Source organism: Gallus gallus, chromosome 1, assembly GCF_016699485.2.
Source record: "Gallus gallus isolate bGalGal1 chromosome 1, bGalGal1.mat.broiler.GRCg7b, whole genome shotgun sequence".
NCBI lineage: Eukaryota > Metazoa > Chordata > Aves > Galliformes > Phasianidae > Gallus > Gallus gallus.
This window is the reverse complement of record NC_052532.1, coordinates 112,334,842-112,360,324: the sequence shown is the minus strand read 5'-3', so window position 1 is coordinate 112,360,324 and position 25,483 is coordinate 112,334,842. Positions and strand designations below refer to the sequence as shown.

The 25,483-nt window shown below is 39.4% G+C and overlaps 1 protein-coding gene across 4 annotated transcripts in view; it reads right to left on the bottom strand.

The window, feature by feature from the left end:
* MED14 (mediator complex subunit 14) overlaps nucleotides 1-25,483 on the bottom strand; it is a 40,370-nt gene that overhangs the window by 6,510 nt on the left and 8,377 nt on the right. For all 4 annotated transcript variants that reach the window (XR_005847160.2, XR_005847161.2, XR_005847162.2 and 1 more), the window contains exons 4-30: nucleotides 24,810-24,983; nucleotides 23,926-24,055; nucleotides 22,265-22,393; nucleotides 21,797-21,904; nucleotides 20,822-20,954; nucleotides 20,137-20,287; nucleotides 17,974-18,085; nucleotides 17,186-17,311; nucleotides 16,498-16,576; nucleotides 14,808-14,967; nucleotides 14,234-14,428; nucleotides 13,507-13,641; nucleotides 12,986-13,062; nucleotides 11,056-11,216; nucleotides 10,638-10,784; nucleotides 10,460-10,551; nucleotides 9,184-9,336; nucleotides 8,675-8,944; nucleotides 8,141-8,293; nucleotides 7,490-7,601; nucleotides 6,759-6,890; nucleotides 5,884-6,066; nucleotides 4,971-5,206; nucleotides 4,120-4,299; nucleotides 3,819-3,926; nucleotides 3,260-3,385; nucleotides 2,530-2,719 (exon numbers count right to left, since the gene is read on the bottom strand). Coding sequence is in view for 1 of the 4 variants with exons in the window: in XM_416776.7 (XP_416776.3) it covers nucleotides 2,530-2,719; nucleotides 3,260-3,385; nucleotides 3,819-3,926; nucleotides 4,120-4,299; nucleotides 4,971-5,206; nucleotides 5,884-6,066; nucleotides 6,759-6,890; nucleotides 7,490-7,601; nucleotides 8,141-8,293; nucleotides 8,675-8,944; nucleotides 9,184-9,336; nucleotides 10,460-10,551; nucleotides 10,638-10,784; nucleotides 11,056-11,216; nucleotides 12,986-13,062; nucleotides 13,507-13,641; nucleotides 14,234-14,428; nucleotides 14,808-14,967; nucleotides 16,498-16,576; nucleotides 17,186-17,311; nucleotides 17,974-18,085; nucleotides 20,137-20,287; nucleotides 20,822-20,954; nucleotides 21,797-21,904; nucleotides 22,265-22,393; nucleotides 23,926-24,055; nucleotides 24,810-24,983 (3,952 nt within the window). In the remaining 3 variants the exon portion in view is untranslated. The remainder of the gene's footprint in view (nucleotides 1-2,529; nucleotides 2,720-3,259; nucleotides 3,386-3,818; nucleotides 3,927-4,119; nucleotides 4,300-4,970; nucleotides 5,207-5,883; nucleotides 6,067-6,758; nucleotides 6,891-7,489; nucleotides 7,602-8,140; nucleotides 8,294-8,674; nucleotides 8,945-9,183; nucleotides 9,337-10,459; nucleotides 10,552-10,637; nucleotides 10,785-11,055; nucleotides 11,217-12,985; nucleotides 13,063-13,506; nucleotides 13,642-14,233; nucleotides 14,429-14,807; nucleotides 14,968-16,497; nucleotides 16,577-17,185; nucleotides 17,312-17,973; nucleotides 18,086-20,136; nucleotides 20,288-20,821; nucleotides 20,955-21,796; nucleotides 21,905-22,264; nucleotides 22,394-23,925; nucleotides 24,056-24,809; nucleotides 24,984-25,483) is intronic.

Here is a 25,483-nt window from a genome sequence, read left to right as displayed (position 1 = left end):
CTGCCAAACTAGAGATCCCCCCAAGATCGTTTAGGGCGAGTCATTATCATAGCAAAGATACAAATCGGGGCTAAGTACCATCCACTGCATCACTGTCAGCCAGACTTTAGCAAACTTAGCGCTGAGGCATTTTAAGCAATACCACACGAGTCCCTGGAGCTCCTCTGTAGGGGGTCACCTCCTGCAGCTGTAGGGACTTTCCTACCAGACAGAAACCCGCTACGGAACGCAGGTTGGAGGCTCACAGCTCAAGCTTAACTCTGTTACTCCGGGACATTGATTCCACCTCGGTTCACGTACAACTACAGCCCAAAAATAAAACAGCTTTCTTCTTTCCCCGGGGAGGCATTGGCAAAGTGATGTCAGAAGGACAGTGCACTGGCAATGAGTCAGCGTTCTACTGCTAAGCGCAGCATCACGTGCTTGCCCACACGTCTGAAAATAAAACTCTTCCAAAAGAACTCACTTTTCAGTTACTGCCATTTTATTAGGAGGAAAATTACGCTGAATACAAAATACTTTCTCACAAAGAGAGAAAGGTAAAAAAAAAAAAAGATACAGCCAAAATGAGGCAACACCGATTACGGGTTACAATGACAGTGTCAATAATATCATACGTGCTCGGTGGGAAGCCCTCATCCTTTCTGACTGATGGTGAAAAATTCACTTAACCATGCAGACTGCAAGCAGGGCAGCAGAAGACCTAACACAGGTAGGAAAATCCCGAGTACAGCACAGTAGTGTCCTAACAGAAAGGATATGCATTTGGGATCTCTCATGTACTGCTGTTGTAAAAGCCTCCCAACCATGTGCTATCACCTGTTGGCTCTCCCATCTCATTCGGTGTTAAAGAACAGAAGGTATCTCGTTCTCTTTTGCCAGATGTGAGCAATGTGAGTTTTGAAAGTAAAAACACATGAAACTGCAGTTTAAGCGTCCTCAGGATAGACCCTACTGAGGGTGGGAGAAATCAATAGAGACTCATCCTTTCTTTCAGAAATTAGAGGAAAACCTATCAGAATTGTCCTCTGCTAAGTTTGCTACAATCTTTTTTTTTTGCCTGGATTATGTCCTGCCCAGGGCTACAAGCTCTATCTGCCTTTTTTCCTGTCTGTACTCTGTTGCCTGTACTGCACTCCCAATTTACTTCCAGACTGGTGCAACAAACAAAGACTGTCTCTCCTTGTCTACCTAACAATTACCAGGAGACACCTCACCCGGGATACTCAAGAGCTGCTTTGACTCCCTAAGCTGTAGGATTCTGTGGAGGGTTTACCTTAAACACAATTGACTGCAATAATAAACAGCAAAACAAGCATCTGCTCCTCCCCCCTCTAGGGGAACTCACTGGGGAAGCACCTTCCAAAAGGAACACCTGCTGTTTAGACAAAGTACCTCGAAATAAAAGAGCTATTTAACCAACGGTTCTATCCTATCCTATATACAGAACTCTTACAGGCAAGCTTGAAGCTACTCTCCCTATTTACCTACGCTATTACTACATGTCAAACAGGAAACGTGTGTTAATTTAAATTTCATCACAGTTCTCCAAAACGTATGCATATCCACACCAATTTAAGATCAACATTAGTCATGTTCTAGCGATTAAAACAAACCATCAGGCATCGTTAAAATTACCACATAATGAGATGAATCATTACACAGAGTAGAAGTAGAATTCAACCTCTGGATTCACAACTTCAAACTATTCAGTGGGTGATTAAAAAAAGGCTTTGTTCTTCAGTGTGCAACTACAGCAGAACTGAAAGTTTTTGTTCTTGGGAGCCATTTGAGCATTAGGTTTTCAAACCATGCTTACAGACAACATAGTGCCCAAAGAACCTGCTACTGCTGTTCAGTGTTGTCAGGTATTAAAAAAAAAAAAGATAAAAAGGTGTAACAAGGGAAAGCAAAGTACAACGTTGCTCCCAGTGCACTACCTACCTAGGGGCCAATGAACATTCAGAGCAAGCTATTTAGCTCAAACACTTCACAGTATGTTTGGTGGGCAGAACTGTACACACCTCTGCTAGTGGACACACTGACAAAGCTGTATACGGTCACACCAATTACTTCTTAACCATTCACAGCACATGGACAAGTTATGATAACTATTTTAACATTCCCTTATATTCTACTGTTAAGCTTAATAACTTTATAGTTAAGCATAAAAACTGACACTTGACCATAGAATATTTATCGTGATTCATTCTGGGCACATTTATTAAGAACTCCTGCTGTGCAGGAGGATTTGGGCCAACAAGAGTTGCATTCTATTACTTTGGAGTAATGCTTTGACAGTGACATTCAGCCTGAATCACCAGTGTAACCTTCTGGCATAGTAGTCTGCTGCACTGCCAGTGCTCGCTAATAGGTTACCTATTGCCTGTCATATCAGGAGTTTGTGATCACTAAAGAAGTATGATAGGAACCAAGAAGAATTCAGACTTAGAGAGATTTAGTTTTACACTGGAGATTTGTCACAGATGTCTGGGTGGAGAGAATATATCTACTGGACATGTACAGTACCTGGTCGTGGTGAATTCAGTTCAGCAAACCTCTTTAGAATATTGCTAACCATCATTGGAGCAGCAACAGAAGAATTCTGTTGCCTGGGAATGTCAGCCTGTTGAGTTGTACCCGAAGCCATATCATAAATAATTGGGACAATAATACTAACAGCTTCCTGTGAGACTGCTGTTTTCTGTGTTAGCTGGAGCTGTGGGGAAAAAAACAAAGCGTGTTAAATTAACAACACACTTCATCACAACTTCTCATTTTGCTAAACAATCTAGACCTACAGGTACTTTACACCCAAATGACAACCTCTCTGTTACAGAAATGTCTGAAAACTGAGGGGGTGGAATGGTACTCTCTCTCATTCTCAGAATCACCCTACACTGAGCATTGCTTCAGAGATGACACCTCCATATTTGTTCTAATAATCTCATTCATGCTCTCCTTCCCCAGAACCACTACTATGTATCACTCTATCTGGCAGTAAGCGTCTCAAAGAGCAGAACAATCAGAAGTTGAGCACACAAAGATATCTGCAGCTCAGAGGAAACTGAGCTTTAGGATATACTGCCAGCGTTTCTTCAAGAGCACAAAACATGAAGAGGTGATGTGCTTTTATGGGAGCAAGGCAGCAGAACGTTTTTAGCTACTGTGATCATCAGACATAGCATATATTTTGTCCCTAACCAGTGGGGATTTCAAAGATATGCAGTCCTCAAAAGTTTAAAACAGCCCTACTTACAAAAAACAACATTTTGGATTTCAGCACAACAGCAGGTGTTCCTGGAGGTGCAATTGGTGGTGCACTGGGAGGAATTGTTAAACAAAACTGCACGTTCCATTTCAGCTGACTTGCCTGATCAGGGAACTGTTCAGAAAGAGCATCACAGAAAAAACACAGCAAAGTCTCACATTAGTGACATACATGTCTGCAAACCAGGAAAGAGTTAGAAAGTAGACTGTTCCTCTAACAGATGCTTCCAAGTTCAGCACAAGTCAAAATAACTCTGAAAGAACTGAGAACATAGCAGACAAGAAGAACACAGTGAGAAAGATTCCAGCCAGGCTACGCATGTGTCCAGTGGGCAGTAACACACCTGCAGCTTCTTGAAATCATCAGCTTAAGGGAGAAATCTGGGGAGTTTCCAGAAGAGCTAATAGTAAAACATGACCTTCTTTATTAACACTAAGTAACATATACAGAAAGTAATTTGTGTCTTCATAGATGAAGCTTTTTCTTTTTCCTTTTCTTTCAAAATATAGTAATCAAAGTTGACTGAACTGAACAGAGGCTAACTTACCAGCTCAAGTTTCATGATGTGAACACAGTCCCTGAGGATATGCGTTGGAGCCCCTAATAATTTTGTGAAGGCTATTAGGGTGTTTGCTTTAAAAGGTGGTCCTGCAACCTAAAGAAAGACACCAATTAGTACTGCCTAGTTAGATAATAGCTGTATCATTTAATATGGTAACCAGCATGCACAGCTGCTAAATTGCTGTATTTTGCAGCCCTTACGTAACCCAATGAAACTCAGCAGAACCAACGCTGAGAGACTGAAAGCAATACACAAAAATGTAAACATCAGTGCTGTGAGTACATACTCTTGTTTCAAAGAACTTCTCCAAAACTTGTAACTCCTCCGATTTCCACTGGCCTGTGTTTTCAGGTGTTACTTTGAGTTGCAGGGTCTGGTTGGTTTTGGGATTGAGCGCAACCCTGCACTTCAGTGCCTCCGTCTTAAACATAATTACACCTGGTTCGTTGGAGTTTATTAACTGTAGCTGTACAAAAAGAAGCATCACATTCAATGACTTGTTCATTAAATAGCACAAAAACACACATTCACTCCCGAGACTGTAAAGGTCAACTTAAGCTGTTTCCAGGAAGAAACGTGATGCTTATATACAGGTAAAACTGCCTTGAGAATGAACCCTCTGCAGGGTTTGGCTTTTTCTTCATCACTTAAAGAATGCCAGCGAAGCAAAGAGATGACACTGTTTGTCTCGAACCCTAAAGCAACATTCATGACTCAGTATTTTGGTCACTGTTGATCAGTAACTACTTTCTCAGACATTCCTGCTAAGGAGAGACATCCACAGTAAACCTCTGGCTGTTCTAGTTAACTCACAGTTGGCATACTAAATTTGTGGAAACCAAAGCATCCGAAAATCATAGTCCTGTTATTGTGTCAGTTACTGTATTTCACTTGACCAAATAGGTTTTCCAGTTCTTGCTTGCACGGAAAGGAAAGTGAACTATATACTTTCTCTAAATGTTGATACTTGAGATGGGAACATTCAGAAGTATAGCAGAACAAGTTCAATAGCAAATGCTTGTGATATTTGAAATGCTTCAGTTTGTGTCTAATTGGAGATGTGGAGTACAGAAGCACTACAATGAACACCTCCAAAGTGCTATTTGCAAATCAATATTGAAACATCCTAAACCATACCGTTTCCTGTTGTATGATCCTCTGAAGATGTCTCCTCATAATAACTGATCCAAGGAATCGCTCAAGAGGGGAGCAAAGATAGCTGCCAGCTAGTCCTGGCACAAGCCCAGGGGTAGGAGAGGGCAACAGCAGAACATTCAAGGCACTGTGGGTGAGGATTGTAGGTATGGATGCAGCCCAAGAACGCTGAGGTAGTTTACGAGGTGGAGGCATGCTTGTTGGCATTGCTTGGGAACCTATTAGTAAGAAAAAAGTAGTTGCAGTAAAGAAGAATTTAAGTTGAAACCTAAGATGTGTGTTCACTTTATTTGCTATCGCTACTCAAGCAACGACCAGCCTGGGCCGAAGCTTAACCTTTCTTATTTGAGAATCTGGTTGCCTAATAATAGGCAACAGAGCAAAGTCAAAGCATCAGAGCTTCGACCCTTGACTGGTACAAAGTCTCAGTAACGTTCACTCATATTCCCTTTTCCTCTTTCTTCAGTGTGCTAGCAGATATCACCTTTGTACAACAAACTGAATGAGATCTAAAGAAAGCTAGATCAAATTTGCAAAAGCAGCATTACAACTCTATAAAATGAGACATTATTATTTTGGTAGGCAAATATGCCTATCACTGTTTTCATTCCAAAGATTTTTCTCACAGTCATGGAGCCCAATAGTTTAAGATTAACTTTTGTATTTCAAGAGGCTTCAATCCTGCTGACATTAATGCTGTATGATTCAACTCATTTTCTAGTTTGCTATAGAATACCTGAACTGGTCCAGAATAAAGGCTTCATTTCTTTACCTATTTTACTACACAAAGAAAGAAAGCACTGTTAAGTTGAGACACAGACCTACCGAAAATGGCTAGAACTAGAAATGCCAAACACGAATGTTTCACAAATGTAATGCTAATAATGCAACCTACTTGTTCCAGCTCGTGGGGAATGAGAGGCATCTGGGATAGGTGAATGAAGGGAAGGGTTGGCTGGTGACATTCCAGGCATCCGTGCTGCTGGTGATGGACCAGAAACCTGGGGAGATCCTGGCCAGTTCCCTGCACGCTGACTGGGTGACATCATGGTGTAGGGTGAGCTTGGATCTATGGTACCTGCAGGTATTACCAGACAATCACCATCTTTAAAATAATTCAAGGTTTACTAATCTAAAAAATCCTTGCAAAATCTACACCATTTTAAGATGTAAAATAAATTCTGAAAGACTGAAGACATCTCTACTAAATGGGCAGATGGAAAAAAAAACAAGATAAATTTAAGGGTTTTCTGCTTGTGTTTTTCAAAATAAAATGAAATTGAACATTAAGGCAAATCAATGTGTTTAACACAACTGGGATGAAATTAAAGAGAGCTCTTGCATATAGATGTTTCTATTGCTCTTCAGCAAATGAAAGCTGGAGGATGAAGCCTCCAGCTGAAGATGTTCTTAACCTAAGCTCTATCGGAATTATCTCTGCAGAAGTACCTTTGGTGTGATACTCTATTACAAAGGCTGATCAGAGGAAGCTTCTTAAACTGCCTACTGTAGATCTATTTCACTTAGTTTGTCTCCACAATTTTATTGGGGTGCTAAAATAACCACCTGAACCTTCACTGATTGTAACCTGTGCCGTGCAGCGACTTTTGACTGTTGTTAACAGTTACACACATGTATAAAAACAGCCACTTAAGCCAATGACAAAATTCTATTTTTCCCCCCAATTCACTCTGCCTAGGAAGAGTTAATTTTGAACAGCAAATGTGTTCTCCCTGTCCCTGCATATAGACACGCCAGTAAGGAACTCACCGTGTGGGCTGGCAAAGTTTGCTGTTTGACCCATTGTAATTCCAAGGGAGGAAGGTGAAGGAGTTGGACCAAAGGACGCTGGTGATGGTGCTCTTAAAGCTCCGCTAGGTGAGCTCGCAGCATGCAAGTTTCCTAATCAGAGATATCACACCATAGCAAACACATTTCCCATTTTTCTTTCATATTTTTTTCTACCAACTGCTACAGCTCCCTCATTTTAGGGAGTCAGCAAACAAAATTCACAAGGCTGTAGTTGGTACATGCATGAAGATTATATTTTCCAGAGGAATTCAGGCACACACAGATGAAGCTTTCCAAGATACCTGACATGAAGAATGGCATTTTCCCCTCCCTTAAGTTTAAATACTTTCAGCTGTTACACTGTAACAGTTGGAAACAGAAAGCTAAGCTTTGGTGATTAAAAGCTCTTCCGAAGAAGGAGATATTTAAAATGAACAGGTTTTGACTGAGCAAGCTATAAGAATAAAACAGTCTCAAAGATTATACAGCTCAAGATGACACACCTGCCATTTTTTTTTTTTATGCTTCAAAATACACTCTTCAAAACACGCATGGCAGGACTTTGCTTTGTTGTTTTTCCAAATTGTAAAGTATATTATCTTGACTAACTTGGAGCTAAACAAAGCTTCAATATCAGAAAACTACGCACGCACAAAAAGCACCACGTGTATCTGCAGTATGATGAGTACACAAATACTCAGCCATCTCACCTGGTGACTGTGTGTGCATCATAGATGGAGAAGGTGTCACTGTGTTATGATAGGAGGTGGGTGGTGAAGTAAGAGGATACGCTCCCGATGCTCCTGCCTGCTTTGCAAATGGCTGAAAGAGTTAACACAAGACAACAAAAGTCTTTTATCATTTTGTACAAAAACTGAAGTACGTGCAAGAGAATACTAGTGAGAGTTTGATCCTCACCTGTGATTTATTCAATCCGCTATACTACCCTGTTCAAAACACATTTAAGAATCATTTTCTAGTTTCTCAAGACAAAAATGCCTTTGCATCTCATCCTTTCTTATCCACCACTCTGTACAGAGAAGCCTCCTGACTCTTCCTCCCTCCCTTCCCTGCCCCACATCTTTCATCTTCAACAGCCATTCTCCCACCCTCCGTCAAAGCTTTGCTTCTCAAGTGGCAAGTCTCATATGACACTCCAAAGCTGCTGGTCATCTGCTATGGGCTGTTTACACTGGAAGCAAAAATGACAAATTAACATTTTGCCCCAGGGGAAATTCCGTCACGTAACACTTCTATAGACTCCCATTCAGTTTTTCACTGCCGATCATTTCAGAAGGTAAGATCTCAAAAACCTGCATTTGTGGAAGGCAATAAACATTCTAGCTTTGTCTGTAGGCTACCTGCTGTGGTTGCTGGGGAGGTTGCTGAGGCTGAAGCTGAGATATCAAAGAATCCATCATGTCACCTCCGATAGGAGAAGGTGGGTTATCATCTTCATTTACAGACCGCCTTCGTGCATCCTGGTTGCTGTCAACAAACATGTTCAGGAATGTCTGTGGATAAAAATAGTTTTGTTAGTAAACAGTTTTTTTTTCCCCATTTGCATTGTATGACATGAATGACCACAGCGTTTGTTGAGGTCATTAGCAGCAGCACAACTAACCACTAGTAAGCATTCATTACATTATATTAGTATTTTAGTATTACATTAATACCTTAGCATTACATTAGTATACGACATTTACAAAATATACTGTTTTTTGAATTCATAAACAGAATTTTTCAGTGGATCTTTAAGCTCAATTCACAGCCACCCTCCTTTCTTTCAAAAAAGGGGTCTTCCATCAGCACCAAACAATAAGCCTTGCTCATTAATACGAAATATCTCTAGGTTACCTGAAATACCAACTTAAAAACAACTTAGAAACAGTCACCTTTAATCCAGGTGCAGGGTAAAAACCTTCAACTATTTTGCTGTTGTCAAAAAGACTGTATGCTCCATCACGTATGGCTACAACGCCACGGCTCCGGCAGTAGATGTCAATGCAGTACATGTTCCTAAAAGCCAGCCTGATATGCGTAGGCGACTGTGGCAAAATCGAGAAGCACTGATAGGCAGTGTTAGTGCGTTGAGTCAGACCCAGCATGGGCACAGTTGGAAGTTTGTTGATGGCATTTAATGGAGCCTGAGTGTCAAACAAAACCTGAAAAAGAACAGATACTGAGAGACCAGACAGCTTACTGTTAAGGAAAAGTCTGCAAAAATCTGGGCTGGGTGGGGGCAGAGATAATAGGGGCAGCAAAGGTACTATCTTTCCCAAGTCACCTTCTGCCAAGGAGAATCGTAATCAATACACATATGTAATTTTGAAGATAACAGTTTAATCAGCATCACCTCTTAGTCACCTTGGACTTTTCTTGAGGGAAGTGTTTGAAACGTTACCTGTAACAGCAGCACCACATTTGGTGTCTTATTAAACATCTCCTGGAGCTGGTGCAGAATCGTGTTGTGACAGTTACTGCAACCTGAGTTTGGGCCAACGGTTCCCAGTGAAATGTGGAACTTCTGGAGTATGGAGTTCCACTGAATGCTGATCTGCAACATCAAGAAAAAAATGACCTTGGAAACTCGAACCAAGAGGTAATTACAAGAAAGCTGGTCTGCTCTCATTTTTATCCTTTTTCACAAAACCTCAGATTCCTAACTCAACGTTGAGGTTCTGAAATGACTTCTGTTAGCTTCTGTATAACTTACTTACTTAGCTGGATTGTTGGCAACCACCAAACCGGACAGTTACTTCAGCAAGTCAATCAACTTGAACAAGTGCCCTTTCTGACAGGGTTGAGACTGAAGAAATCAAACACGAGTGACAAAGAACTGATCAAGAGTTGCTGGAGGTGGACTGATTATCTCCACCACGTCACAAAAGAAGTGGACAAGCTAACATACAAGGAAGTGACACATAAAATCCACAATGCTACTCCCATCACTTACTAAGACTAACAGTCACAATAAAATGCACACAGAAATACTTGTAAAAAACATGAACACAAAGACTTTCCAGAATGCAAATTCTGTGTGCATCAACTACTCTGCATCAGTTGCACACTCAAGTATATTCTTAGTCTGTAATAAACGTGGTTACTTCCTTCCCTGTCCTGCATTTAATGCAAGGGAGCGACTACTGTCTGTGTGCTTTCTCAAAGTCCTTAATATGCTGTAAATTCAAACACTACAGAGTAAGCTAGACTTTTGAATAAGAGAACAGCACTGCTACAAAATAATTAGGGATTGTCCCATTTAAAAGCACAGTACTACATTTAAAATTGAGTCCTTTCTCTAAAGCAGCATGAAGCTTGAAAGATCTATATATCCCAGTATAAAAGCAGTAGCAACACATCGTGAGTTTGATCAAAGCTGCTACGCCAGCCTTCTCCAACCATAAGCTATGCTGACAGATCAGTGATGCCAGGAGAAGGACCAACTCCCCTTCCCACAGTTTGAAGTACATTACACAAACTCTCAGAGATTCTAGACAAGTAGGAATCTAGCAAATTACTAATCCAGCACCCTTGATTTCTGTCTTCTTTACATTCAATAATATTAATTCCACAATAACATAACAGCAGGATATATTTTGTTGCACAATTCTAAGAACTCCAGGCCTACCCAATGTGTTTTCAAATACGCATCTTAAGTGGACTTAAGAATTACTTACGGAGCTCCCCTTGGTGGTTCCATAACAAAGGATAAGCTTTCGGTAATTGTAGATACGAACTTCTGAAAAAATGTTTAAGTGGTTGGGTATGTCTTTGAAGAGAGCAGAGAAAAGAGCATGAGAAAACCACGGTAATCTGCAAATGTAATTTTTAAAGACAAAGAGACTATTTCTGTACCTGGTAAGGACCGTGCAAACTCCAGGACACATTCATACAGCCGAGCAATGCTGTTCCAGTCATTGAGGAACATCTCAACAACTTTGCGACCTCCAACTGGTTCAGATAACTGGTTTTCATACGTTAGGTAAACATGACGGGTTGGTCCTACAGTGTTAGAACAGTAAATACTAATTAAACAAGTGGTTCCTAAACTGGGGTTTACAGACTATGATTAAGCTGTGGAGAGAGTCCAGGAAGCATACTTAAATAATAACGGTGCATAAACTCAACAGTCAAGAGCGTTTGATTAAGGTGAGCTGTGGCTCATTAGAAACTTTAAGAGTAGATGGTTGTCCCTCAATGCAAAAAGATTGAAATGATACTGAAGCAGACAACATACAAGACAAAGACACGCCGTTTACCTGACCTCTCTTACCTTGCTCCCTGGATGAAGTGCTATTAAGCGGACAGTTTGCAAACACCAGCTCAGCGACCCACGTGCGATTATTTCTACCTTGTAATCGGAAAGTGCAATCAAGAAGAGATCGGTCCAGAGCCTTCTGTGTTTCCTCGTTTACACCTTTACAGGGAGGAATTCTATTTGTGAAGAAAAGAGGACCTCAGTTGCACACAGTATAGTCCCCAGACTGGAAAATACCACCTTTTAACATTTCCTGAAGGACTTATACATCTGGACATGAAAAAAATGAATAATCAGCGGCAAGACAGACAGCTGGACCACACAGCCAGAGATCTTATTCCTCTTCAAGGACTATAATTGTGTTACAAAAGCACAGTGAGTTAAGACCAATTTTTATATGGGTTCAACACTTGCAAATTACAGACTTCTAATGGAACCACTGAACTGCCCTGATCTCCAAGTAAGAGTAGGAGCACACTAACATAAAGCTTTTATACAGAGAAACAAGCTAAAAAAGATGAAAATAAAAGTTCCATGGCAACCTGAATTTGTGTATCAGGCTCTCCTTCTGAACAAGTTCACTTCAAATGCAATGAGTAACCTAACAATTATCTTAATACCCACTGATTTACTCATATCCCAATGCAAGAATTGAATTTAGAGGACAGAGTAAATAAAGCTGAAGTAGAAACATGCCTAACTTCTCCACAGATTAAGCTTATTTCAGAAATGTCGTATACCACCCTTAAATCCAGCTTACATGTCTGCAGTTAAAAAGGTAGAGCCAGATGTGTTTGAAGACTGATGCCTTTATATCACAATGTATCCAGCAGTGTAGAGGAAGTTAATCAGTTTATTTTACACTTTAGAAGACTGTGGGTGTGGTGGCATTTGTTGTTGTTTGTTTGTTGTAAAATTAATTTGTTTTATTTCATAGCACAATCAGAAGTTGAACTGGTGAGGCTTGAAGTAAGCCCCAAGGAATGTCAATCTACATGATGCCAAGGAATACACAGGTGATCTCAAACAGAAGGGAGCAGCACTCAGAACACTGGAGGACAGGACTGCCATTTAGACAGACCTCAGCTGGCTGAAGGCACGAGTTAACAGAAACCTCATGAAGTTCAGCAAAAAGAAATGCAGTCCCGCACTGGGGAGAAGATAACCTAGTGCAGCAGCGCAGGGCGAGAGCTGACTGGCCGCATAGTAGCTCTGCAGAAATAGAACCTGGGGGCTCAAGCAAGAAGCTGAACAGGAGTCAGCTGCATGTCCTTGCAGCAGTGCCAGACTACTGCATCCTGGACTGTATTAGCATCAGCAGAGACAGTCAAATCAAATGACTACTCCCCTCTGGTCAGCGTTTGAGAACTCTGTGCCATAACTCCTTGGCAACTGGAAAATTCAGCTTGGAGCAGACAGCTAGACCAGATGACCTCCAGAGGTCCACGTCACTCTTTACTGTAAGGGCCTCAGATGTTTCCTTCCCAAGTTCTTAACCATGCAATTGCCTTTTCTGGATTCCCTTGCATTTTCCTCTGCAGTACCACATACTGGTCATTGTTAAACAACATATGGATTAAGCAGGTCTGTAACCTAACCTAAAATTGCAATTGCAAGTTCATCCATCACCACAATGTTGTAGATTCCTTAGCAGTGCCTGGATGTTAGAACTGAGGACTGTCAGAGACTGTTTTCTTTCAGAGCACCCCAGTTCAGGCTAATGAGAAAAACAAATAATAGCTGGCTTTGAGCGTATTCTTACTTTCCTCTTTGTACAGCACTGCTTCACACAGGAACGCAAAACAAACAACAGTGAAACAAATGAACTCCCTCCAAGCCCCAGCCCCCAGCACCCACAACATTTCAAGTGTTAATCTCCTAACAATCCTTTTTTCTCTCAAGCATATGTACAGTGATAAAATCAAACAGGAGTATATCCCCTTACTTTAATAAACGTATGGCATGGCTGAAGCCATCTCCTTCTACTTGTACTCCTTGGTGAGGAATGTCCATATTAGATAACTGTAAATGAACAAGAAAAAGATTATCTCATGCAAAAAAAGTCAAGCAAAGTGCAGTTTTCTCAAGGAATATTATTATTATTATTAGTTTTTTCTTTTGCTAAGGGTGACAAATATTTCATATCCTCTAGCATTGGAAAGCCAAAAACCAGGTTGTGTAAATGTGGTATGAAGTTAGCTCTCGTGCTCTCCCACAAGCCTCTCTTTCATCCTCTCATTTTTCCTTCTCCCTCAGCTTCTGAAGTCCTCTGCAGTTAGTGCTTGGCATTACAGAACCAGCTACAAGACTAGAGCAACCCAGTGTAGAACTTCAGCTACCCAGGCTCAGCTAGAAAGGGGACTACAAAGTGAACATGTCCAGACGTAACTGTTCGGAGAACACGTGGACAAGAGAATCAGGAGCAGCAGAAGAGAAGCAGCTAACAAGATATTTCTTAATACATACCTCCAAACGAAGCCCTATAAATGGCATATTTGTATCACACATGGCTACAATATGAGCTAGGACTTTATTGAAGGCACACATTTCTCCTGTCCGTTTTGGTTTCTTAGGTTCTATGGAACATGGATCACCAGACAACTAGAATTAAAATAAAGACAAATAAATATTCTTGCACATTTTGGAGTAAATATTTTGAGCAGATGTCAGAGAACAACCTAATACATCCAAATTTTAAATGAAACACACACTGAGAAAAATTCCTGAATGGTCAACTTCAGGACTACAGCAATTAATTTGAAGTAATTTTATAATCACCTCCTTCCTCCAAACAGTATTTACACACCAGCAAAGCAGGTCAACCTGACCCCAAGAAGCAATTCTTATCCGTCCCTGTGAGTCTTTCAAAGACTATGCTTCTATGGCACAAAGAATATCACGTCGATACCGGTGCTTTGCTAATACAAGCTATGCTAACTACTTCTGCACAGTGCTCTCCCTTGGCTTTCTTTAAGACCAACTACGAAGGCTCGGCATGAATTCAAAGACAATAACTGTTGGAAAATAGTTTCCCAGTACCTCCCTGGGGAAGCAGCCCAGACTACTAAGCCTCAGTGTAAGCTGTCAGCCACACAAACTTTGAAACAACTGCGCTGAAGCTGGTGATGATGCTAAGAACACGTGTTTGGCTTCCACACTTTAGAACTAGCCTGAAGGCTTTTGAAACACATACCTTGCGCTTGACACCACTTTTCATTTGTTTCCCACTCTTTGTGTCTAGTACCAACTCTTCAATGTTTGGCTTGAACTGCTGTAACAGAAGTGCAGTAGCAGGGTTGTCATCTCCTTCAGCGTAGCTCACTGAGAGAAAGTAGTACTTGTACTCTAGTTCTGTGGGGTTGCCAGGAACATCAAACATCTCTACGACCTGCATTCAAACAAAATAACAAAACAAACAAGACCCTCAGTTAAGGTTATGCCTACATCAGTTTCTATTCTTCCCCCAATTCCTGCAGGAAAACACAGCCCTCTTTTTAAAGCTATTAATACCGTGGCTACAAAAGGAATCCAAGAAGAGGAGAAAGGCAAGAATTTCAAGAAATAAAAAGAGAACGCAAGGGCTGCTGAGTAGTAAATCTTTATGCCCCCCTCCTCTTTATGAGCCTGACTGCCTAACAAACCCAGAGAAAGAGAGCAGGTAGAGATGAGAGGCAAGGATTACAGCAATTAACTTTCTTCCTAATCTTAGAGTTACCATTACAAATTGCCTGAGGAGAGAAGATAAGAAGTATTTTTCAGTTACTTACAATGTAGTACTGTGGAAGACGAGTGAGTTTGATAAACAGTTTGTGTTTGGAGAGGTTTCCCACTGGATGGCTAGCATGATTAGCCAGCTGAAGTGTTTCGCTGCTCACTGTAGGCAGGTGCTTTATTGACTGTTTGCAACGTTGCTGTCCAAGCCAGAACCTTGCATTGAAATAGAGGCATTAGTACTTTGAGACTGTTTTAAATTATTTTAGTGTCAAATTAGGAGCCAGCCATAATCTAAAATAACATCTAATACTGCTGCACAAGCTACACACAGTTAAACAGATTTTTTTTCCTGCTGAGTTTGTATTTCTTTATTGCTATAGTCACACACTGCTTTCAGCTTGGTAACAGATAGCTGCTAGTTCATGAAGAAAAGCCTTGAAATTATTTGTTGAATGAATATATGATTATATATTCCAATTAAAAATTACAATATAAAAAGAATGAACAAGATATAAAACAAGCGCGTTATATGATTTAGAATCTCCCATTATTTTGGGTAGAGAAAAGAAGAAATCTTCGCTCCTGTGTGCTGATGAACAAGACAGTAAGAAAGTCACCTAAGATGGATTAATATCACTCTTGACTACACTATAAACAAATTCATTCCCTTGATTAAGTTTGGAGGTAAAGAACCACAGCAAGACAAACAAATTTATTCTGATGTTTGGAATTAAACTTGATTCTACTCAGATTGATTTCAGCTACGGTGGCAAGACCAGAAAGCCAACCTGGGCTTGAAGGGGGGAAGCAACGTGGTTTCTCAGTCAAACTTCTACTGAGAGCAGCAGTGACAAGTGTGGCTGTTCAATGTCTCTCCAACAGGATGCGCCAACCATCTTTATTCTAACAGAAACATCTGAGCTTAATTGTCCAAAAAGACACTTTATAGGACTGTCTAGCTTATTGAGAAACAGCAGCACTACCCAAGCCATTTTCTTGAGCACATTATTTATGACAAAGGGAGGTTGATTAGTTTCTCCAGGGTGCCAGTGCTTCATGCGTCATCACGCCTCTTTTAGAAACAAAACTCCTCAAATAGAGGCTTCACTCTGCAATTAGCTCAGAGTACTGGGAATTTCCAAAAAGAAAGAGCAGGTGGAATTTGGTTTTCCTGTAGATGTGAGATGTATTTGTATTATTTGCTACTACCTCTTATGCGGGAGCCAAACATATCTTATGCCTAAATCTCAGGGCTCTATAGAGAAGTTCAATACAGTCAGGGCAGAAACATGAGAAGATAAACGTATTATTTAAATCATCCTAGGCCACTTCCTGGCTTTTCCCTCTGTATTGCGAAAAGGGAAATTGGTCTTCCTGAGAAACAAGAAGAATTGAGCCGTAGAAACAGAGTGGAATAAAGGAGATGGAAAATGAGTGTGGACACAAAATGAGATCCTCAGGAAGCAAGCGGCCTGCTACTGATGAAGTGAGAAGACTTCACACAGAGTGTGCATGCAGCAACACCTGAGCCTACGTGCAAGAAGGCAAACTAAAGGAGGACTGTGCAGTCATCACCCAGCAAAAATTTCCTCCACCCATTTAAAGGAGCCAACAAACACTCAAAGTTGCCTAGGACACAGAAAAAGTACATTCCCTACACAAAGCCAGGCAAGTACGAACATCCAAAATGCAAACATGGTAATTCATTCTATGCAGACTAAATGAATTATTCAAGTCACTCACTTAAGCTGCTGGAGCCAAGGAACGATCCGCTTCATGTCATCATTAACACACTTCTCTATGTCATCCAGTGTCACTTGATCTGTAAGAATATCAAGTGAATAAATACTCTTAACATCTGCTCTTAAAACAGCAAACTTTTGACCTTATAATGAAAGTGCTTTGTTTAATTTAATAACTACAATTAAGATATAAAACAAATGATCCATAATGCTTGTGGAACCAAAGCAGTATGTTCTTAGGCAAAAAAGCCAAAAGAATTCACTTTACCTAAAAACAATACCAAAACAAACACAGAAAGAGAGAAATCTGAAGCATTAAGTTAGACCCGAAAAAGATCTCAAAATATTTAAGGTCAATCATGTTCACAGGAAATGACTGCAGTCATTACCAGCACTGCCCAGGGAACATAAGCCCTAAAGAAAATGAATTGCAAATGATGTCTAACAATATTTAGTCATTTCTTCTAATAAGATACACCGAACTGTGAATCATAAACACAATGATCCACTTATCCATTCATATTCAATTAGAACATCTAGATCACCCAACACACAGCTTCATTAGCTTAACCCTCACTTCTTTAATTTCAAACATTTGACAGAACTGTTCACACAAAATAACCTCATAATATAGGCTGTATTTGATATCTTGCAACCCTGTTTGTTTGGTTTTTTTTTTACCTACTTACCAACACCATAGAGCATCAACTGAAACATTCCAGAATGGAGATCAACAAAAACATGCAGACACTCCGATCGACCACAAGGTTCCAAAATGGGAATTACAAGAGTTGGAAGAGCTGTCTCAATGAATGCTACATTAAAAAAAAAAAGTTAATAATTAGACACAGAATTCAAGTTCATCATATTAAAGTTCAGCCCATTACAATCTCCAAACGTTTGTTTTTAATAGGAAAAATATTTTACTTGCAGTAGTTCTGAATTCAGTATAAGCATTTGCACATTATTACACTCAAGATGAAGAGGGAACTGAGCACAGTAATTTCTTGGTGAAAGCAGTTCTAATAATAAACCAATCAGAAAAGGCAGACTAATTGAAAAAAAAACACAAACCATGAATACCTTTTAACTCACTGCTTCAGGACTGTAAGCTCCATTTGAATCTCAAAGTTTCAACAGCAGCTGAAGCCTCACCCAAAGTCAGTTCAATACAGTGGAAGATTTGCTTTCAACTCCAAACTAGTTTCACAGCACACAACTTTTAACCCTTCCATATAATACTCTAGCAGCTTCAGCTATTACGTTACATTTACAGGTAGATATCACTGAGCATTTTAATTAGCAATGCAGAATAATTTAAAGCTGGATCTTTTTAATACTGAACATGCTGTCCTACATTTTTATTCATATTTTTTTGTTCAAATTAATGAAAACAAGAAACAGCAAGAAAAACAGAAAACATTCCTACGGATAAAAGGAGATAGATTTGAAACACAGTTTGGTAGAAAACACGTACAATTGTCGTTAACATTGTAGCTCTTCAGAATGGCTTTTAGCTCCTGGAGTTTTTGATGAGATCTGGCATGGACACTGTCTATTAGGAGTTTTTCTATGGAGAGATGGTCAATCTGGAAAACAAAGTTCCCAAGCAACTTCAAATTTGACACATGGGCTTTATGCACTAGCACACAAGAAAAGCTTAATGAAATGATTACTTTGGAATTAATTTGCTGAGGACTTTGGTGAACCAAAAGCGTTATTAACTTGAGTATTTGGTTCACTACAAAATACAACAAACATACAGTCATCAGTCCCTGTGCAGACCTACTTGTTCTAGATCAAGGTTGGAATATTTTCCAGCTCAGCATGCACCTGTTCATAACAAGCTCAAGCTACGGAAAACTAAACAAAGCTATTAGAATATGGATACTTCTACACAAATCATAGAATGGTTTGGGTTTAAAGCACCTTAAAAACCATCTAGTTACAAGCACTCTGCCATGGACAGGAACAATTTTCTCTAGATCAGGGCCCCATCCAGCCTGGCCTTGAATGCCTCCAGGGACAGGTCATCCATAGCTTCTCCAGGTAACTTGGTCTAGTACCTCATCACCCTCATTGTGAGGAATTCCTTCCTAATACTTAATCTAAATCTACCCTTTTTTACATTTAAAATCATTAGCCCTTGTCCTGTTACTATACTTCCTGGTAAAAAGTCCCTCTCCATCTTTCCTTTAGGTTCTCTTTAGGTACTGGAAGGCTGCTCTAAGGTCTCCCTGAAGCCTTCTCTTCTCCAGGCTGAACAATCTCAGACCTCTTAGCCTCTCTTTACAGGAAAGGTGCTCCAGCACTTTGACCGTATTTCATGGCCCCAGTGTAGCTGTAGAATGAAACATAACATACTCATTTTAGTCTTGCTAAGAGGAGTAACAATATAGCGAGATGAAGAGGCAGATTGTGAACAGCCCCACTGAACCCAGGAGCATCTATCTACAGGATTGCTATACTTACAGTGCTGAAGTTTACATCTCCAGCTCATATTTGCTATAACTGACTTGTGCAACCTAAACTGAAGCATTTACATTTACATCTATTCACTTTACAGTTATATTACCTACATATTTTGCCTAAGCAAAGCCACAGCTTACTACAAAACCTTCTTCTTAATGTTACGTTGCTCTAAAAACTGTTCCAGGTAAATTGAACCCAGATTCCATTCTTGCATAAGAGATAAACGCAGAATAGATTTATACCAGCACACAAGTACATAAAAATTTCAGTACCTACCTTCACGTATACCAGAACAACTTTCTCCTGTAAGATTAACTTCCCAAGACAAGGCCTTAAAATCAAGCATTTAAACATTCACAGGAGTATTTCAGTTCAGCAGCTGCTATCAGTTATGGAGACTTCACAAACAATTTACTATAACTTCTACAACTACATCAAATTTTCGGTACACTAATGCGTAACAATCCACTTAGACAAATCTATTTGTTTGTGCCAGTATTGTATAGTATCTTAAATACAAAAAGACAGCCAGAATAACGATCTTGGCTGTAATTACATTACAGCAGAACAGCAAACCCAGTAAAATCTCTAAGCATAGAGAATTAAAGGGGGGCAGCATTAACTTTGATAAATCTCAAATTTACGATGGCCTCATTGGTCATAATGTAAAATCAAGCTTTTCATAACCCTTGTAACAAGCAAACTACATTGATTCTTTTGTACAATGTTTTCCAATCATAATGCAATATTTTCCAAACTGAATAGTGCTGCTGGGTAGTCAGCTCAAGTCACATGTGAAGGTGATTCTCATAGGAAGGTTGCACAGCATCTCCAAGACAGAAAAGGGAAGCTCCTTATAAGAGCTCTTTGTAATATATTTCAAACCAAGCACTAAGTATAACTGAAGCTTCACTGCTGCTCCCCATAGCCCCAACATTCTGTCATCGTAAGTGGTATATAAAGCACTGAAAAGCAGGTGTAATGTTAAAGACAAAAGTCAAGAGCACTAATTTCTAACAACAACTTATTATCTCAACATTAACACCCTGTGATCTACAGTGACAGGTATAAGTCATAGTACTGCTCTTTGAACAGAATCAAAGCAGAACAAATATAAATCAGCAACTTAAAAATTAAAGTAGACGCTTCTTGCAAAGCAAACTTCTACCTTCATGGCTCTTTCCATCAGTTTGGAATCACAGGAGGGTAGTGGAGGTTCATGAGATATTTGCAAGGGTTTTGAGACATCGGTCTCATCAATCTTAATAGTGACCTTATGAACAGAAGCAGTCCCCGTTTTCCTGCCAAGCACCTGTTGGCTTAAAATAAAGGGAAAAATTAAAACATGTAATTGAAATAGCAGAAAAAATGCTTCTCAGGAGCTAATTCTTAGTTCTGAGAGTTCTGCATAGAAGTAATATTATGTAAGCTGAACTGAATAAAACATTTAGTTTAACCTTTTAATGAAGAAACATTAGTAAACTATATCCACATAAGGAGTTTTAGATGGCTGCAAACTCAACATGGGAATCAGAAGAGCATTTGGATCACTTTTCTTTTTAATTCTATCTAGTTTAAGTCAAGCAATAGACACAGTGAAAGACTGACAAATGGTCAATTTATTTAGATATCCATGAAAATGAGCTGATTTTATGATTACATCCACTGCTTTTATGTACATGAATGTACATCGCTCACTTCTTCGCAAGTAAACAGATATGTTCAGGAATCTTGGAATTCCACATCAGAAAGAAAATACAGTTCTGAACATTCTGGCTTAAACTTAGCAAACGAAAATGCTTCTATTGTCCCATTTACTAAGTTTGTTAACAGCTCTTTTAGAGTTCACTTACTTCCAAACAGAGAGCGAAAGGCACTTCCCTGCATGATATCGCTCCACTTGCACTAGGTCACCCCAGCGCTCTCGAATCAGCATTAGTGTTTGTGAATGCAGGACTTCCAACTGAAGTGCTAGGCAGAAGGAGTCTAAGGAAGAGAGTTAAGGAAAGAGAAGACATCCAAAGACTGTGCTCACTAGGCATGCTCACTGCCATAAAAGTCAGACGCGATGCTGCCTGAGAACATGCTAGTGTACTAATCTAGAGATAAACGTATGTAATCAGCATCAAATATTTCTAAGTTTCTTGGTCTTTTTTTAATCTAGGTCAGGTTGTTAGGCAAGAGCGTCACAGTAGCTTTAGTTTAGAGATTTCAACTCCAATCACATTTTTTTTAGAAGATTATTAAAAGAAATTCAGTTCACCCTATGATTACCATTAAGCCCATCTTTCATGATCACCCATTAATAACATAGAAGTGTTTGCTTCTGCAGAAACTATTTCATTGAAAACTATTTCATATCGTCAAGTAATTTGTCCTTTGCACATACAAAGTCACTGCACTGGTTTTCTGTACAAGCTATATCCCGTTTCATTATTGATACAGGTGTAATACAGTTAACACACTGTACAGTAAACATCATCATATTACTATGGTTCTATAGTAGGAATTGAAAGCTCTCATACCTTTTAAGTCAGCATCCTATTCTATCTCCAGAATCAGTATGTACAAACAGCTGCTGCTTCACTGCCTTACCATGCAGCCTGCTGTCTCAAGTACCTCATCTTTACCTTTGTTGATCAAGTATGTAAAATGAAATTTTACATGCTAGCAAATGAGCTTAACTGTCTCCAAGGCCATCATTTTTACTCTTCTTCCGGACATTTTCCCTTAGCTTAATAGGGAAACCGCATTCTTTGGCCTCCACCTACTAAAAAGAGCAAGATTACATTACACAGCTTATTCAGAAGGAACTTCCAGAAGGATACGCAGACAGTTGTACATGTCCTGAAGTGGCTTTTCATCAGCAAACAGCCGCGACTGGACTAACTGATGGATGAAGTTGATCTGCATGCTGTGAACCAAGGCTCGACCATCTTTCATAAATTCAAAATCATTGACATTAGACATCGTGAAAACGGACATTTGAATAAATAATAAAATAAATAAACATTAATAGATAACTGTACCAAGAAACTTCCATACCTGAATTTCTAACAACGTAACACAATCCTTGGTTTACCGTGGAAATTTCAGTAAGTCTATTATACTGTCACAGACTACCACTGATAACGTATCTCAAATATACAGAGTAAGGTGAAAATTGGACGTGTATAGGCAGCTTTGTTATCTCAAGTTGTGATATGCAAAATACGCTGCATAAGCAAGACTTATGCAACACCACAGAAAAACAATGCTAAAATGAACGTGTCAAGTTTGTTTTCTGTATTTATTACCTCCAGTTTCCTTGTCTTCAACCAAGATTTCCAGTTTGAGAAGGCGCCAGGGGATGTCAGGGTCATCACCCATCACTGTCAAGGTGGCCTCAAACTCCCCCTCGACTCGGAACTTCACACGACCATTGGCTAAGGAAGAAAAAATATTTTATTTCACTCAGTCTCATAAGATGCCTCATACTACCCGTGCAGTGGTTCCTGGCACTCTCAATGAATTACTTCCCTATAGACTCTGTCCGGCTGCATATGTTTATGTTCAACTCTGAAGTTTTGAGAGCTGCTTATGTAACAATACCAGTGCCAATAAGCAGCAGGGACAGAAGTCCCCAACTGACTTGCACAGCGGTCATTTTGTTACAGTAATTTGTCAGCATTTGTACTGCTTTAACACAAAGTTACACTGAGCTGACTACTAGTATCTGATGTTACACAAACAATATGGCTAGCTTAAATTTTCCAATTCCTTGCTATATTCAGGGAACATCCAGAAGAGGTTCACAGATAGGAAGCCTAGGCTAAAATCTAGCACTGGAAACACATTTCACAGCAAAGCATTTATTTAACATTAAAATATTTTAACTCCATTTTCATGTGGAAATGACGCACTTCTGCATACTTCATATATACGCTCATAAGCAAAGATTATGTACATTATTTATGTAATTGACATATACATCCTTATACTTTTGTGAGCATAGCTATCATGAGAACAGAGGCAGCCAAAACTATGTACGAAAGGTCACAAATGAAATGAGAAGCAAAGCAGACAAAGTACAAGCTCTTACTATGGAGTGTGGGTTGATCTTCTTCTCAACCAACTAGCAAGTACGCCACATATACATCTTTACAATTCTTGACATTTAGAAATATTCCTATGGAAATTCTAATGTTTTTAACTTAAACTTGGATATTAAAAAGCATCCCAGATATGCTCTTAAAGGAAATTAGCGTCAAACCAGAAATTAATATCGAAATGTTTAGTTGACTGAAATATCTCACGACTCAGTTATAAATCCATTTACACATCATTAAGATCAAAAATGGTCATCATGACATCAACCTGTACTTGGACTAAATGAAAACAGATCTCTATAATTTAGAGATCTGGTACTGCAATGAGCCACAGAATAAAATGTGCGCACAAGCATCAACAGATTTAATTCATGAAGATGAACATTAATACAGACCAAAAAAACCCCAACATTAATGTGCTTAAGTTAAAATTCAAAGAGTTTCTAGGAAAAATATCCAATAGTTCAATTAAATTGATTTTTTTAAACTAACTTAAGAGAAAGCAGTTGAATTGCATGGCCTTACATGGACCAGGCAGTGAGCACTTTTATCTTGAAAGAAAGGGGAGAACCTTTCATAATACATTTGATGAAGGCTCAAGGCAGTCTCTGCACCATTCTACCACTACCTGCACAGGATTTCTTTTTGAACGTAATGATTATTCCAGCAAGATTATTGGTGTCTTCATTTTTCAAAAGGGAAAAAGATAATTTGATGTCTCAGAGAGACAGAATTCCAATCTTACTAGATTAAGCCTATCTAACAATCTCACTTAAGTTATCTTTTGGCTTTGTTTTTTTTAAGCACTAAAGTAACGACTAAGTCAGTCTCCAATAAACTGCTCTTCAAAAAGTGACTGAAGTTCTTACCAACTGTAAGATTTGCCAGCTGGGGAGGGAGATCTGTAGTCACTAAACGATGTCGAAGAATCTGGTTCAGCTGATGAAGGGTGGTTTGCTTTTCGCTCTTTGTAATGGGGTCGGGGGGGATTATTTTATCCTGTTAAAATTATTAAAAAAATATCTATACATCTCAAACACATCTCATACATTACCAGTAGCAATGACAAAAACGACCCAGACCAGAAGTCTGCAAATGCAATTACACAGGCCACTACAGTATTTTTTGATTGCCTTAATCTGGAGTTCATTTTTTTTTCCCTAGTTATTTTTAATTAGCCTGAGACTGATCAGTGAAACAATCTTGGGCCTTACATTAGGCTAAACTTGTTCTTAAATACTAACATTTGAAAGCCAATCCTTATCTGTAGCTGTAGTTCCAAGTCGCAGATATTATTGTTTGTATTACTGCACAATTCTGTTATTCTGCATTTCATCAGTAAGAAAAGACAACGGCATTAGAAAGAGCCATAAGTAGTTTACTACACCTCAAAATATAGTGTGCTATAGCCAAAACCTCTGTGAAAACAGGTGTTTGTATCTCATTTTTTCACTGTATTTTTCTAGTATGGTAAGTAAGTAGTAGCTTACCATGTACAAACACAAAGTATCAAATGAAGAGTTGCTATTATATTCACTCCAGAGATGAGCTAGTTCAAACCAGGAGGATGTTTCACTAGGAAAGGATTCCTTGCTCAAATAGGAAGTGTCTCCTGTCAGAAGTTGACACTACAGAGCCTCACTATGCCTGTAGCAAACTACACTTCCATTTGCACACAGCAGACAACTAGTTTCTTTAAGGTGCATTTGATGGGGATCACTCCCACACCAAGTAATACTGTAATATTATTTACCCTAATGCAGGTAGGTAGGCGAGGGTATGATCCAGTTGTCAGAACATCAATTGCATACGGGATAGCAAAACTAGGTAGACGAGCATGAACCAAAGCGTCTCTAGCTAGAGAAGCCAGACGATCAGCAGTGTCCACAAACAGAATGGCTTGCTGATCCAAAAAACTTGATATCATCTGTAGAGGACAAAGGGAGATGGGGAGAGGAAAAAAGGAAAGTGTCAAAAATGCACAAGTCAGTGGTTCTTTATATTCAGCTCATCTAATATATGACAGAGATGATTCTGTCACTCCCCTCCAATCCTAGGAATCACGTCTACAAAACAAAGAATGAGTGCTCTGCCATAACGTCTGCATGCAAGGACACTTTCAATCTATGCACTTCTGGTGCTGTGGAGGATCTGTGAAGCCTCACAGCTCTTTTATCTGATGACTGCTACTGGAATCCAACCTAACTTGTTTGCAGTCACTCAAAGCTTGGTGTTTGCAACACTGTGCTTTATTCTTACTTAACTAAGAACAGAACTAAAATCACAGCAAGAACTAACACACTGAGATCACCATCTTCTCTGTCCTGTTTAAGAACTCTTGAAAGGATGCACAATTTTCTATTTTTTAAATAACTGAGGAGCTTTTGGGAACTGTTAAGAACTGTTTAACTTCTCAATAGGGAGAAA